Raw genomic sequence first — 15,761 nt, forward strand, 5'->3', positions numbered from 1 at the left:
GCACAAAGAGTGTTCATTCGGTGTGTGTCACCGTGGAGTGACTCAGAAAGTCAACAGTTGGATAAGAGGCGTGGTTTCAAGTTCTGCACCACGAGACGTGCTAATATGATATCTGAAGGCTTTCTAATTATATGCATGTCAAAACTATATCTTAACATTCATATAAATGTTTAGCTTGTTTCTTGACAAATTTCCTTCATGAAAAATAGCTAGAGAAATGGCATTTTCTGCAGAAATGCTGAGGGCTGAATGGCTGGTGAAATCTGTTGCAGAAGGAGCGACTAAACGACTTGTTAAAGTTAAAACTAACAGAATGGAAGCTAAAATAAGCAAAACACGAGTCCAAAGCTAAAACTAGCAAAACTGTTGCTAAATGTTAAAATTATTAATAAATTTGCTAACAACTAAATAGGCAAAATTGTAGCTAAAAGCCTAAATGAACAAACTCCGAGCTAAAAGCTTCAAGTAGTAAAAACAGCTAAAGGCTTAAATTTGCAACAATGTAGCTAAATGATAAAATTGGCAAAACGGCAGCTAAAAGGAGCAGGAAAAGTGAAAACTCTTGCATTCTCCCAGTTTTGAACTATGTTTTAGGTCAGACATGAAAGAGGAATATAATTTTTACTTATTTAATGTCAAACCTTTGCGTTGGTTTATTGGATTATGACGTTTCTATTAACAACAAAATTTAATTGTGCAAAATGTGCAAATTTTTACCCTAAAATCTCATATATGCCATATTTTTAAAACGGGTTCACAATACACATTGACGTGTAAAAATAAAAAGTTTATTTTTTTACATTTAAAAATCTGCAATGTATATTTATCTGGTCAGGCTAATAATGAGAAGCCACAATATGCCTTTGATTAGCATGAATAACTTTTTGTGTTAAAGTTAAATTGAAGTGTTTTGCCTTCGTACAAAACCAAAATGAACATTTTTTATAGATTCTTGTAATTTTTTTATTCAGGTTTATGATAAAATACAAGAAACACCTACCTGTAAATGTCAGAAATGTATGATTTAAAATGATTTGATTTAAATATTTGTCAAACATTCACATTATCTGAAATAAAAACTTAAACATGTTCATTTTGAAAGGAGCAGGACCACTTCTAGAAAGTTTTCAAAGAACTGGCCGTGCAGGATTTCAAAGGGTGCCACTGATAATATTGGCGTGGCCCACCAAAATAAAAGTTTTATTAAAATGTTGTCATATTTAGGCTATTTGAAAAAAGCTGCAATGAGGGAGTTTGGGAATCACTTCTGCTACAGGCCTGCTTTAATTACTAATGGAGAACAGCACAATCACTTCTCGACTTACTGAAACTTATTGTCTGTCTTATATTTATAAAAATATATATTGTGCATATACAGTAGTCCCAAGACTGGGACATTTTTGCAGTTGTTTCATCACATTTTATTCTGTTTAACTTAAACATATTGTCCTTATGCAGGAAGATCTTATAAGTTTTGTTTATTAAAAAAAAAAACACATTTATTTATATTTGCATATTATGTGTAAAAAGATTTATTTATTTAGAGTCCTAATCCCAAATAAAATTATAAAATTTTTAAAAAAGCACACCAAACAAAAACTCAGGACCCAGGAAGATAAAAATATTGGGCTAAATGAGTTTGGTGGGGGAGAGTGGAGACCAATTTTTTTTCTGTTTGTGTGTGTGTGTGTGTGTGTGTGTGGGGGGGGGGTACCCTTGGCCCCCTGCCAGCCCCCCTTGGTGGCACTACTGGAAATACAAAAGAAGATGTCATTGATGTGAAATGCATAAAACTTTAATTCTGACCGTTTTTGACAAATATGTTGCCTCATATAAATATTAATATACTTCCTTCTGTGAGTGTCTCATCTTGTCCAACTTTTAGTCATGATTTGATTTCCTCAGCTGCAATATGTACGAGTTCTACAAATAAATGTAATTACTGTGAATCTGATCAGAAGTAAATCATCAATCTCTAGAGCTCTAAAGCTTGACAGAAAACGATACAGTTACGAAAAGTAAGATGGTAAAATAAACAAATTTCTTTTAAAGGATTTTTTTTTTGTCTTAATACTATAAATCAAGATTTCAGCACTGTAGCATTAGATTACTGGCCTAGTTTTTGTTTGGATAAAAATCATCCTTTTTAATCTTCAACTGAGTTCAGTTTTACTTTTTGGTTTTTAAAGAAAAAAACCCACAAAGCTGCATCAGTCTTAACCAACAACAGTTATTTTTGAACTAAACGTTTAATGAGCAAACGCTGTGAAAGTTGCTGATTACAGCTAATCCCATCATTCCGATGTTTGCGTAAATGGTGATACATTTGTATGTTCATAAACCAGAGGAGACTGTTGTCATCTGGCCGGCTGCCGTCAGGTTGAGCTTGATTGACGGATGCATTCAGGTTCCCACTTTATTGGATTCAGAAGAGAGAGCCAGAGATGCCAATTTGGACAGGAAAGTGACACAAAGTGTCCCTCTAAACAGAATAATTCCACTTCTGGGAATTGTCAGCTGCAGATATATAGAGTTGAGCTCTATTTTCTTGTCCCATCCTCCCTCTTTAACAGTTTGAAACTGACAGAACGTCAGCTTTGATGCTTTATATGAGTGCTATGAAATAAGCAAAAGGTAGAAAATCTGAATTTTAAAGAAGGCGAAAGCGGCAACTTGACAAGATGCAACAGATAATATAACAAATCCATTTGTTTCAAACCAAAACTCACTTTTCTCCCATTTAATCAAGCTTGCAAACAGTCTGTGAATCCAAAACTGTTTAAGCACTTTATTATGCAATCCCACTTTCAGCTACAGTAATTCAAATGTACATGCTGCCCAAATCCTTTGCAAATCGCCGCGCTCTAATCAAACCAGTGTCCACTCGTCATAAATCAATAATGATATAACTAAGTCATACAAGGCGGCAGTGGCAAGGGATTACGAAGCAAAGAAAGAGTGCAAAAGAAGCTCTGAGAGGGATTCTATGCATAAATCTCTCCCTGCAACTTAGCACAAATTGAATTCAGGCACACTGCAAGAAAAATTAATTCAGCTTTACACAGCGAGGAGAGGTTAAACACTTTATGTGCTGCTCAGTGATCCACATCATGGAGAAAACATTCAGAGGCATTCTCAGTCTGCAGGTCTCCACTTTTGTGATCTTTATTCCCGAAACATAAACATATCTTCAAACCGTTCTTTGATTTTGAGACGCTTGTTTTTTTCATCTTGAAGATGTCTCCTCGATTAGATGCCACGCTGTATTTTTATATTTTATTTAAGAGCAGCTTATTCGCTTTAATGTTGTTTGAAGCAATAACGCTGCTGTTTATTTATTGTTGGCTTAACTGCATTTTTCAGCGAGGGGTTGTCACTTGCAAAGAGATTAAAAAAATGTATTTTTATAAAAGGGCTTCATAAGTATTTTGGGTCAACTGAACTTTTTGGTTTACCAAATACACCCGTTCTCTATTAAATGCGTAAGAATTAATGATTACAGAAATAATTAAAGGCAGTGGGAAATATTTAAAGTTTATTTCTGAAAACGTGATAAACGCCTCAAATGCATCTTCATTGTCAGTTAAGCATCAACAGTTTGAACTATAATTATTTTTTCCAACCAAATAATGAATGTCCTGTTTATACTATTATTTTTTGCTTTAAGTTTTGTGTTTTTATTTAAGGAATTTAGTTTTTTATGTTTGAATAACAAGTTTTAAATAATTTAAATTATACACTGTAACAACAATAATGTGTCATTTTAACTATAAATCAGTTTTAATTACTAAATCATTTTTTAAATTACTTATTATACCCCCAAAATGTAAAGAAATCAACTTTCAATATGTAAAACAACTTTTAGAAATTGCTAACACCTGAGGTATGAAGGGATTTTTTTATGCAGTTTTAAATAAATAGTATTCCTGTAAAGTCCAAGTTTTTATGTTATTTATACCTTGCTTGAACCTTTTTAAGTAAATGCTGATAAAAATTCAGACATAGAAGTTTAGCAAAAAGTGTTATTCTAACACAATATGTTTAAATTCTACTGAAACAGGACTTAACATCAAATGGTGACACTAATGGTTACAACTTAAACGATTCCATTATTATTATTGTGAAAATTTAAAATTTTATTCCAAAATTTGTCATACAAAATATATTTTTTTCAAAATATATTTCATATAAATTGTAAAAGGTGCAATTTATAGAACTTTTGTGTTGAGTCATTGCTGTTTAATTTTATTTTTATTTACTCTTTTCTTTATTTTACTCTTATTGCACAGTATTTCCCCATAGGGATTAATATATATTTAAATAATTTTGATTGTATGCATGTTAGTTCCAATTAGTAATCCTGTAAATAAATATTTTTATAATGAATCTCTTTTTAGAAACGTTGACTCTGACATCATCGCTCCAGTCAGACACATACAGACCTTTTTGCATAAAAGATTTCAGACACTTTTATTATTGTACAAGTGATACCAGCATAATGAAAGTGATAATACTCATGAACATGAAAGACATTTTTTCCTTGCTGTATTTACAGAGAAGTGTCTTCAAATCACACACACACACATACACACACACACACACACACACGCAAACAACCAACAAAACAAACAAAATAAAAATGCTTTACAAAATGAACAATTTGTAAATAACATAACATTAAATAAACTCCGCCTACCTTTAGGTTTACAGCTGAATATGCATATGATGACCATCTCTGCACTGCATAGAATTTATACATATACTTCCTCTCATGAACATTATGGGCAAATAATAATAATTATAATATAATAATAATAATAATAATACTGTTCATGATGCATATTGGCAGCCTGTAAATAAACATTAATAAAAACTAAGTCTTTGGCAAACGCAAATACATTCACTTGACAGATGAAAAAACTCATTCCAGTTTTATTCAAAGAAACGACTTGGCCTGAATCACGTGAGCTAAAGTTGCCAGGGAACATGTTTAAGATGTTTAAGGCATTTAGCTGAAAACTCTTGTATCATCAAATCAGAGCGAATCTTCTTAATTAGACAAATGGTGATAGTGGTTTGACTTGGATGGCTATTAAATCCTTTGTGTGTGTGTGTTTGTTTGAATGCCAAAGACTTAACGAACGAACAGAAATGTAGGCCGTGGGAACATAAAACAGGGTAGTGCACGTCAAGTCGGTGACATGAAGGACCATGGATTACAACTGTAAAACTGTAAGTGCCTTTTCAGACTGAGATTATTAGATTTACAGTCAGTTCTTGTAAAATAAAGCAAAAAAAAGCACATTTTCTTCTGCATAATAACGCTCCAGTGTTAAAAACCACCAAATCTAGTGCAAAATTAACCCCAAAATAATTAAAAAAAATACACTCAAAAGTTTTGCCTGATTAACTTTAAAATCCTGCCAACAAAAACAACTAGTCAAACACTAGCCAAGCAGTCTGCCATTAAGTCGTTACAAATTATAAAAATGAAATAAAAAACATATTAAGAATATATTTACTTGCAAACAAGAAGCCATGGCGCTATAGTAAGCATGGCCCCTTGTGTTTTCCAACGGATGTTTCTTTATTTCATTTTTAAATCTTTACATCTTGATTGTGTATCACAGAGGGCATGTCCTAATCTTCTCATGGCATCAAAAGCGATCGATTTATTCATGCTGAAGGTTTGGCCGGCGCCCGCTCCAGTGGATGAAATCAACAGCCCGGTGTGTTGCTGCTAATCTCCCCGCCTTACTTCTGCGCTGCAATTTGAACCAAATGGGCGAAAAATGGAAGAATGAAGGAAAAAAAATAACAACCGCTGATACATCTTGAGCTCTGGACAGTGTCCCTTCTGAGACCCATGGAGAGGAGGAATGTACAGTATTGATTCGCCGTGGGATAAAAGTGTGACACTGCAGGAGGGGGGGGAGATAAATCCTGGGTGCTCTGCTTTGCCTTTTATTCTTCTAAGACCACTTCAGATATGACGGTGGAAAAAAAATATTCAGTGTCCATCGTGACGTCGTTGAGTTATATTGTTTTGGCTTTGAATGTCTAAAAAAAAAATGCAATCAGACAGAACAGCAGTTGTCTTAAGTCCCCAAAACTCAATGTTTCTTTTTGTTGTTGTTGTTGTTGTTGTTGTTTTCTGTGTGAGTGAGCTGTGAACTTTTTTTTGTTGTTGCTGCTCAGAGTCCAGTGGACCGTGTTGTTCACACCGGGGCAATATGGAGGCTGAGGCCATGGTCCTGCAGGTTGATTTGGTTTCCATGGTAACTAGTGACGGTCATAGGCAGTGGCAGCAGTGGGAGGGGCGGAGCCTCTCGATGCGGCACTATAATAATAAGGGGAACCTGAAAGTTAACAGAAGAATGAACCATTTGAAACAACAAATAGAGCTTTAACTGCTGCTTATCAAATGAAGATTGTAAAATGATGCGAAACACTTGATGACCGTTTGGGGAAAAATGTTTAACGTTTACTTTTTACACCTTAATATTTAGCATTAGTATCTTTTTTTTGAAATTAGTAAAATACATCATCGGGTATTTATTTCTATTGTACTGAATTACTTTACAGAAAGTTGTGACACCATAAATGTTGGTGACTTGCACACATTGCATTTTTATTCATAGGGTGCCCATGCAATCCCATTGCAGTGCTTTTCAATAGGACTGGGAGGTTCTGCATTTGTACTTTGTACTGGATGTGGTCTTCTAATAAAAATGCTGCGTCTTGAATGGTGGTGAAGTTTTCATGAGAGAAGTTGAAATCCTTTGCTCAATTATTTTATTTTTATTTGTAATTTTAGTTGATTTCTGAATAAATTTAAACATTAAAACTCTGATTAGATTTAGACAGTGAAAAGTCAAAAAGTTGAGATAAAGAAAAAAGGTTATTCTGCAAAAAATCTCATTTGCTTTGACATTGATAATAAAGGGTATTTATGATGTATATTTGGTTTCTTGGTCAATCTACTGAACTACTTTGCTCAGTTAAACAATTATTAATAAAAGCCTAAGCTGTTGATTAAAACAAGGTGATAAACAGAATTCATGGACAAGATGTCACAAGTTGGAACCTACGACTGAAGCTTCAGTAAGAATAGCAGAAATATGGATCAGTGTTTGTTTCTTTATACTTTAATGTAAAATAAAATATTTTAAAAGCTATTCTAAAATGTGGGCATGATCATTTTTTTTTATAAATTTGAACTGTTTGTCTCTGTCTAATGTACTTGTGACCTGTCCAGGGTGTCCCCTGCCTGTCGCATGGTGAATGCTGGATATGGGCACCAGTGACCCCTGTGACCCAGAAAGGAAGAGGTGGGTAAATATAATGGATGGATGGATGGATGGATGGATGGAAAAGCCATAAGCAAAAAGTTGAAAACTTATCAATGGTTAATGAAAAAGACGTGATACAAAATACAATCTCCATAAACAGGTATGTACCTGGTATGTATCTGGAATGTAACTGATACTTAATTGTTGCATACCCAGTACATACTAGGTACACATTGGGTACTTATCAAGTATTTAGTCCAAAGGTACATGGCAACAAGTGGCTGTTTTGTGGTACCTGATAAGCACTAGGTGCGTACCCATTAACTGGAATGTCCTTGGTAAGTACAGGGTTGCATTATGCATTAATTTTTAACTTTAGCTGAAAAATAGATTAATGATGAGTATAAACTTAAATGTTTGTAATGCACTTTTTGAGTAATGAACCTCTCAAAATCAGTCAAGAAAAGGACACTAAACCTGAAATGAATGATTTCTGCTATAGATTTTTGCACTCGGTCAACTACTTGCAGTCACAAAGGTTCTAACTCACTTAGTAATGCTGGATTGCTGAATCGCCAGGCTTCGTTGTAGGTTGTGTACTGCGGATGGCTGTAGGGGTTCCCCGAAAACTCACTCCCTGCAAGGCGAAACAACAAATCAATTAGCATTTCAGTCCTTACCACTTTACATGCAGTCTCCTCTCGTCATTCAAAACTGGATGCAATTTGAGGAGGGGAATGATAGTCATCAATGTGCAACCAGTCAAGCAAGTAATTTATTTCTTTTTCATTTCACTTAAGTTATGCAACACTGAACAATACAGAATGTGACACTGAAGGCGGCTTTCCCTGTCCCATTTATGGATATCTACCTATTCTTCTTCCTCTGGCATATTCCAAAGCAGTCTAATAAATACAGAGCGATAATAAACAGCTTCATGCATACACTTTTGATTTGCTGCTATAAATCTCACCACCTTTCTTAGGGGAGTTTTAACATTTCCAATCTGAAGCTCCCTTTGGTGCTTCTTGCGAAAGACTTTCATTGCAGAAGTAACTTGGAGCATGTCAGCGAACACCGTTGTTGGTTTTACACGTTTCTTGCCTTTACGAGACAGTAAAGGCTGGATTTTATATGAGCCTGCTGAAAAATGGCTTTGCTTTAACCGTGTTTTGCTCCTGTCACTAAAACTTAGTGGTGGTGTAGAGGATGAACTGGTTGTAACACATAACCACACGGCGTGGGATTAGGGTGCTCATCTTTTACTTGTTTGCCGCAGAAGAACAAATGGAAAGTAAAAGTAGGTTTGACTTGACTCTTTTCCCCACGCACATGATTTAACAGTTTTATTATCCGAAATCCAAACATAAAGACAAACTGTCAATGGAGGCTCACACGTCTGCTTTTGTTTTTACTGTTAGCTGTTAAACAGACTGCTGGTCCCACAGAACAATGTAAAGCACATCATTTTTCCCAACTGTAAAAGTAATCTGGACTTTTTATTGAATTAAATATATTTATATATTCAAGGACTGCATTCAAATGTCTACAGCACTCAATAATGAAATGTTTACAAAAACCATAAGCAAATACAATTACTGTAGATAATTTGGGTGAAAGTTCAGCTCTTTTGAAGTGACGTTTGGTAAAAAGGTTATGAACAACTAATATCTTACCTGTTGCAGATAATGATAATAATAATAATAATAATAATAAATAATAATGTGTTATGTATTGTCATCATTGTATGTTCCCATACAATGATGAAATTTGCTCTCTGCATTTAGCCCATCCGCCACCGGGTGGGGCGGTGGGCAGCTATGGGGGGTGCCCGGGGAGCAGCTGGGGACGGGGTGTCCTGCTCAGAGACACCACGAGATGTGCGATGACCGGGGATATGACCGGGGATTGAGCCTGTGACCTATGGGTCCTGAGTCGGCTGCTCTGCCCCTACACCATCTCGGCCCCCAGATATCTGTTGGATAAAAATATCCTCTCAAACAACAACAACAAAAAATAAATAAAACCCACCACTCGATGGCAGGAGAAGATTTTTAACCAGTTTTACTTGCAAGGGCAGATTTTCACAACAGGTTACACACAGATATACAAAAGTAAATGGTAAATGGACTGCACTTACATAGCGCCTTTCTATCTGATCAAGACACTCAAAGCGTTTTACACTACAATCTGTGCCCTCGTTTACCCATTCATACAGCACTATAGATCTCTACAAAGCTAAATGAACAAATTTGAGACACAGAGCTTTATCACATTCATTCACCGATGGAACACACATCGGAGGCAATGAGGGGTTCAGTGTCTTGCCCAGGGACACTTGGGCATGTGACTGCTGGTGGATTCGAACCCCCAACTCTTGCAGTGGAGGATGACTGGTTTTAGAGGATGACTGCTTTTGGAGGATGACTGCTCTAACCACTCAGCTACAGCTGCCCTGTACACGCATGGAGTCCAGTCAAGAGAATCTGCCACAGGCAGTGTGCGAGGCTTGTTTTTATATGCTTATCAGCTCTCCCAACTCAGACTGGTGTCTTTGGACTGCCAGCTGCTCATGCAGTATCAAATCAGCTCCTCATTCAGCTCTCTATGAGAGCGAAAATAACTCTCCGCTAACTCTAACACACGGTTCATGGGCAGTTAACATTCTCAGCTATACAAGTTAAAAACATCCATAAACCTTGACCAAAATTCCCTAACAATGTATCTTTGAATAGATAGTTTAAAAACAGAGGTCAGTTCTAACATTAAAAGCCTAATCCATTTCTAGGTAAAGCAGGACCAGGACCATCGTTTATACATTTTTAAAACTTCTTCAATCTCGAACATGACATAGCGGCTCAAGCAAATGCAGTTTTATCAAGTTTTATGTTTCAAATAATGTTGTATTTTTGGTGATTTATCATCGTCGGCAGTTATCATAGCACTTTGGGTGCTTTTGGACACTTTTTGGGCACACTGTGGGATGCAAAATTGATGAAGGTGTAAAGTTTATAAAATGTCTGTATTAACTCCTGTGAAATTTTTGAGACTGAAGTTGTTTTATAATAACTGTAAATCACTTTGTTCATGGCTGTGATAGGATTTGTGAGCCAAAAAATAAACTCAATTTCTCCAACCTGAGTTTCTTCAAAAAACTTTGAAAGATCCGAACTATCTTTTAAAAAACATGAGCTAAATGCTCTTTAAACAAAAGAAAAGACAATGCACTTGCCACTGTTTGTCACCCATATGGTTTGATTTAAACAAAAATGAAAATAAAAACCCCTCCTACAAAAAATGCTTCTGGAGCATAAAGCACAAAAAAAAAAAAAAAAAAAAAAAAAAGTGGTGTTAATCTAGACCAAAAAAAACTCAAGCCTATTTATTTCAGCTACATGAGTACACTATAATACATGAACACAGCAAGGCAGTCCTCTCCGCTTTGATTATTGATTTATCTTGTTCAAATTAGTATTAAATGCACATTTATACAGAGAAATGTGCACTTCCTTGTCTTCATGTCACTATTTGCCATTTTGCACAAATTCCTGTTAAAATATCTTCACTCTGTTTCTCAGCTTCTCTTCATTTTGAGGGTGATGCCACATAAGAATCATCATCACTGACATCATGAAACAGCAAAATCAATTCATCTGACTCACCAGGAACCATTCCAGCGAGCGTAGAGGTTGGGTAGCTGCCCTGGCCTGTGGGGGGAACGTGAGGGGGGTACCCAGGTAAGGTTGTGTTGGTCATATCCCGACCTGCAGAGGCAAAAGTGAACACACACACAAAAAAGAAGAGCCATGTCACCTGTAGGGATACCATTTAGTTTAGAATTCTGAACAAATTGTTTATTGTTTTTATGAAAAACTACAGGGTGTTTTCCTGCTTCGAATGTTATCACCCATTAAATGGATGTTATCAGTTTTTATCATCTCCATAGGTTTCCTTCAGACTTTCCCTTCTCTACCTCCTAGCTGGCTCAGTAGGTTATCACAGATTTATTAGGTTAAGTTTAGGGTTAGGTTATATCTAAACATAATTATAGTACTTTATATTTTGCTGTATGAATTGATCAGGATTTCACTCATATCAAACACAAATAAAACAAAAACCTCTCAGATCCTCTCTTAAGTGAGTTCTTCTTTGCGAATTAAAGCCGTATTACTGTTAAATCTGGAATTCATTTGAAGTAAATCCTTCATATCCAGCTTAAAAGTGGTAGGTAAATTGTAAACAAAAGTTTTAAATAAAGCTAAAAACAAAAAAGCTTCTGCTTTTACACGTGCACAAAGCTGCATATTATCAGTGATAAGAACGTACCTTTAAACCTACTAGGAGGCACAGGAGGGACAGTCTGAACACGACCTATGGGGATGATAACTGATAATGGTAATTTAATTGGCTGATAACATTCGAAGCAGCCGGTGCATTCATGGTCTGAAATGAAAAATGCATTTGAATAAAACAGTTTGGAACAAACGTCAAATTTAAGATTTGAGAGTGCTAATTTACATGACCCTTATAATATTATTGACCCTTATAATATGTTTTTCAAACAATACAAAACCTGAAAAAGATGCACACTTACACTAACCAGTTAAATCTAAACACGCAATAGCTTTGTCTTTTCTAAACTAGCCTAACAGCTTTTGCTAAGCAGGTCCAAGCCCTAAAATGTATTTTTAACTCTTCTTTTAATGTCCCATTAGCAAAATCCTAACAAGATTTTGTAGCTGTATAAGAAAGTCATTAACCCTTGTATTATGTTGAGAAAAAAATACGTTTATTATGTTGCGGGTCATTTTGACCCGCATTGTGTAAATCCACTCAAAACAGTCATAAAATGAAGTTAAACCAATAAGAACTTTATTTTAGATTATACAAATATTTAGAAGAGATGAGAAGTAGAGATATACACTTCCAACACTATATTAAAGAACTCCTGATTTCAATTTTTCCCTCTTCACGAACCCTTTTTTTTTTTTTGCATTTAACTTGCCGCATTTTCTCGGGTTTTTGACAGTCAACATTTTCAGCGTTCCCCACATGATGGACAGAATGTGACTATGTGCTTTTTGCAGATGTATTTCTTGCATCTCACACAAGAGGTAGTTGTTTTACTGTCATCTCGAGAGGGACAGACTTGGCATCTTTTGCGTTTCTTTGTACCTGTATCCAAAGGATCCATTGTGGGTTGGTCAGATGCCCTGCCCTGGACCTTTGCGATGACAGCAGCAGCTGCTGGGGATCTAGCTGGCCTGACCCGGTTCTGGATCTTTGGAGTGACGAGTGCTTTGCCTAGTTCTTCCAGGAAAAGTCGACGTCGGTACAGTTTGCTGGCATTCCACTGCTGGTTGATCTCAATCCACAGCACATAGGCATTGTAAGCAGACACATCCAAAATGTTGTAGAAAACCACCAAAGGCCAACGGGCAGTCTTGCGCTGACAACTATATGTTGCTGTGACTTTGTCAAGATTGTCAACTCCCCCTTTTGTGGAGTTGTAATCCAGAATCATTTGCGGTTTCATGTCCTCTCGTGTGCTCAGAGATGCGTCTTTGTGCATTGTGCTCATCACAAGAACATTCTTGTTTCTTTTTGGGCAGTAAGAAACAAGTGTTGTTTTCTCTGTGAAAGCAAATTTTGAGGAATGCAGAGGTCTTCCTTGCATCTTCAGAATCTCACTGGGAAGTTCTGGCTTATTTTTTCTGACTGTTCCCAACATAGTCAGCTTTCTCTTCTGAAGTTCATCTCCAAGACGGTAGGATGTAAAGAAGTTGTCACATGTAATGTTATGACCTTGCAGCCCTTCAGTCATCTCCAAAACCACACGCATTCCCTGATTCTTCTCAGGTCTTCCTCCAGGTGGCTTTCCAGTATATACTTGCAGGTTCCAAACATAACTGGATTTTGCATCACAGGCTGCCCACATTTTGATGCCATATTTCGCAGGCTTGTTTGGCATATACTGTCGGAATGGACAGCGTCCTCTGAATGGAACGAGGCGCTCATCGACAGTAACATGGGGGCCAGGATTATACAATAAAGGCAGGATTTCGACCCATTTATTCCAGACATCTCTGATTGCTGCAAGTTTGTCTCTCTCACGTCGATCAGCTCTGGTGTCACGGTTGTCAAATCGGATCACACGAGAGATCATGTGAAATGTCTCCAAAGACATTGTTGCTCGGAAGATTGGCCTTCCATTCTCTTCATTCCATAAACTTGCAGTTGCTTCACCCTTTGACCTGTATACGCCAGCTAACACCAGGATTCCAATGTAAGCATGCAAGTCAGTCGGATCCAGTGGCTTCCATTTCTCTTGAAAGACACGCTTCCCCTCCAAGTTGGTCATGTTGAGGATTATCTTCTCTATGGGTGGGGATATGAAGAGCTGAAATGCTGATTCAATATCATCAACTCTTGTGACAGCAAATCTTGTAGGACCAGGAATCATTTTGATGACATTACAAGATGACAATCTACCTTGGCTTTGGTGTGGTGATGTTGACCATTTTATTTTACCATCTTTAGATGTCCATGTCCCCTCTGTGGATGACGATTGTTGCATTTCTTGGTTTTCATCTGAAGAAGGGACACCTGCAGACTCGTCCTCTGAATCCTCCTCATCATGGGAAAATTGAAAATCTGGATCATCAATGGCATTGTCCTCTGGCTCTGAAGGATCCTCTGTCTCTGAAACCTCTTCCTCTACATCACTATCCCAGTTCATAAGCTGCGAAAAAGCTTCTTCAGCTGTAAATCGTCTGGAGCTCATTTTTGGTGTTTCTCCAAGAACGGGCATGGAAACAGTGACAAGGACAGGGGAGAGAAAGTCCCTCTTCCACACACACCTGGTTCTGAATGTTTATTCAGAGGCAATCAAAATGAAGTACATCAAAGACTTTTTTTTTGGATTTTTAACAGCTACTCTGTGTGCGGGTCAAAATGACCCGCAACATCATCTTTGTATACAAACTGTGTGCAGACATTTAACAACACATCAAAGAGTCCAGATTTTACATAGAAGTTCATGACCCTAGAGGAGAAAAAGTCACAACATTTCATGGAAAAAAAGAAAGGATAACCTGCACTTTGATCAACACAAAAATTGAAACGGGTCAAATTGACCCTTAACATAACACAAGGGTTAAAGGTTTTTTGACCAACTAATCATGACTCATCGCAGCCACCGCAACTCAGTCAGCACAAAATCTATTTTTTTTCTAGAGGGGGTGTAATAAAGAAAGCATCAGTTTGTTAAAGTGAAGTCAGTTCTTGCTTTGGGATGCAGTTGTGTGATTATGTCTCCTCTAACCAGTTCAAACTCGTCTACACATACCAGCCTTTAGTCAGAACACTCTGCAGGCCCCTCTGCAGAGCATCATTTATTGGGCTGCAGATATTCAGCTCTGTAATTGAGAGTGACGGCTGGGTTGTCCTCGCTGGCCACAGGGACATTTGGACCAAAGCACATAACCCCAATACACAGCAGCCGGGGCAAGAGAGGCCCCTGCTATATTGTCAGATGTGTTGGGGTCACATGGACTCGAAGAGAAGCTTGTCTCAAACTAAAGTTTTAATGAGGAGCTTGTGGATAAAATGCACCATAATACAGGAACCATCATCGGTCTTGAGGTAAAGTTCTTAATGGTCAACTAAGTAGCATGTTTTTTTTTAGTTTGTGGTCTTTATGTTTTGTAGTGAATCATTTTGTAGTGTTACTATATTTTTTTCAAAGGGACGGCAATTTTAAAGTATGAAAACATTATTTTTTTTGTTGTGGTCTCCTGCTTTCATCATAATGAACATCTGTGAAGTTTTGGTTGTTTGGTCAGAAGAAGGGCTTTAAGAGAAACACATACATCCGTATGAACATAAACTTCAATAAAATAGCCTTTTCAAAAACTGTTGTCTAAATTTCCTAGATGATTCTCTTGACTTATGTTGGAGTTTTTCTTTCACAATTTCCACTTGCAGGGAGCAACTAAGTGACTTCTTTAATTGTAACACAATGTTTATACATTTTAAAAACTGATGGCAACAAACCTAACTTTTTATCAGCAATACCTACTGAGGTTTTTTTTTTTTTAAACAAATAATATTATTCCAATAAAATGTGATTTATTACAATTATATAACATGTCATTTGCATTTGTTGTTCTCTGAATTCTTGAGTTTATGATTTGGTTTCCTTCACGTTTGTTTTGTCACCATATTCGCCAGCCTCACTTCCTGTTTTATTTTGAAACTTCTTTGTTCTAACTGTTTTTTTCTTCAGCACTAATCAAGATTAATCATGATCATAGTTACTAATCAGTTCAATTTTCAATTCAATTCAGTTTGTTTATATAGCGCCAAGTCACAACAGAAGTCATCAGAGCACTGAACAGAAACATTCATATATAAAAATAACAATTTAACTTTATTTATCTGAGGAGTAGACTGCTTTGAGTTTAACTC

The 15,761-nt window shown here is 36.6% G+C and overlaps 1 protein-coding gene across 2 annotated transcripts in view; it reads right to left on the bottom strand.

Moving 5' to 3' along the window:
• Nucleotides 1-6,138: 6,138 nt before the first annotated feature.
• pax2b (paired box 2b) overlaps nt 6,139-15,761 on the bottom strand; it is a 37,777-nt gene continuing 28,154 nt past the window's right edge. Inside the window, exons 8-10 of one of the 2 annotated variants that reach the window (XM_037691485.1) lie at nt 10,955-11,056; nt 7,843-7,929; nt 6,139-6,340 (exon numbers count right to left, since the gene is read on the bottom strand). In XM_037691485.1, the coding sequence (XP_037547413.1) occupies nt 6,219-6,340; nt 7,843-7,929; nt 10,955-11,056 (311 nt within the window). In that variant the 3' untranslated portion in view covers nt 6,139-6,218. Of the gene's footprint in view, nt 6,360-7,842; nt 7,930-10,954; nt 11,057-15,761 lie in introns of both variants that reach the window. The other variant, XM_037691484.1, reaches the window with a different exon arrangement.

This window comes from Nematolebias whitei, chromosome 17 (assembly GCF_014905685.2).
Source record: "Nematolebias whitei isolate Nwh7 chromosome 17, NemWhi1, whole genome shotgun sequence".
NCBI lineage: Eukaryota > Metazoa > Chordata > Actinopteri > Cyprinodontiformes > Rivulidae > Nematolebias > Nematolebias whitei.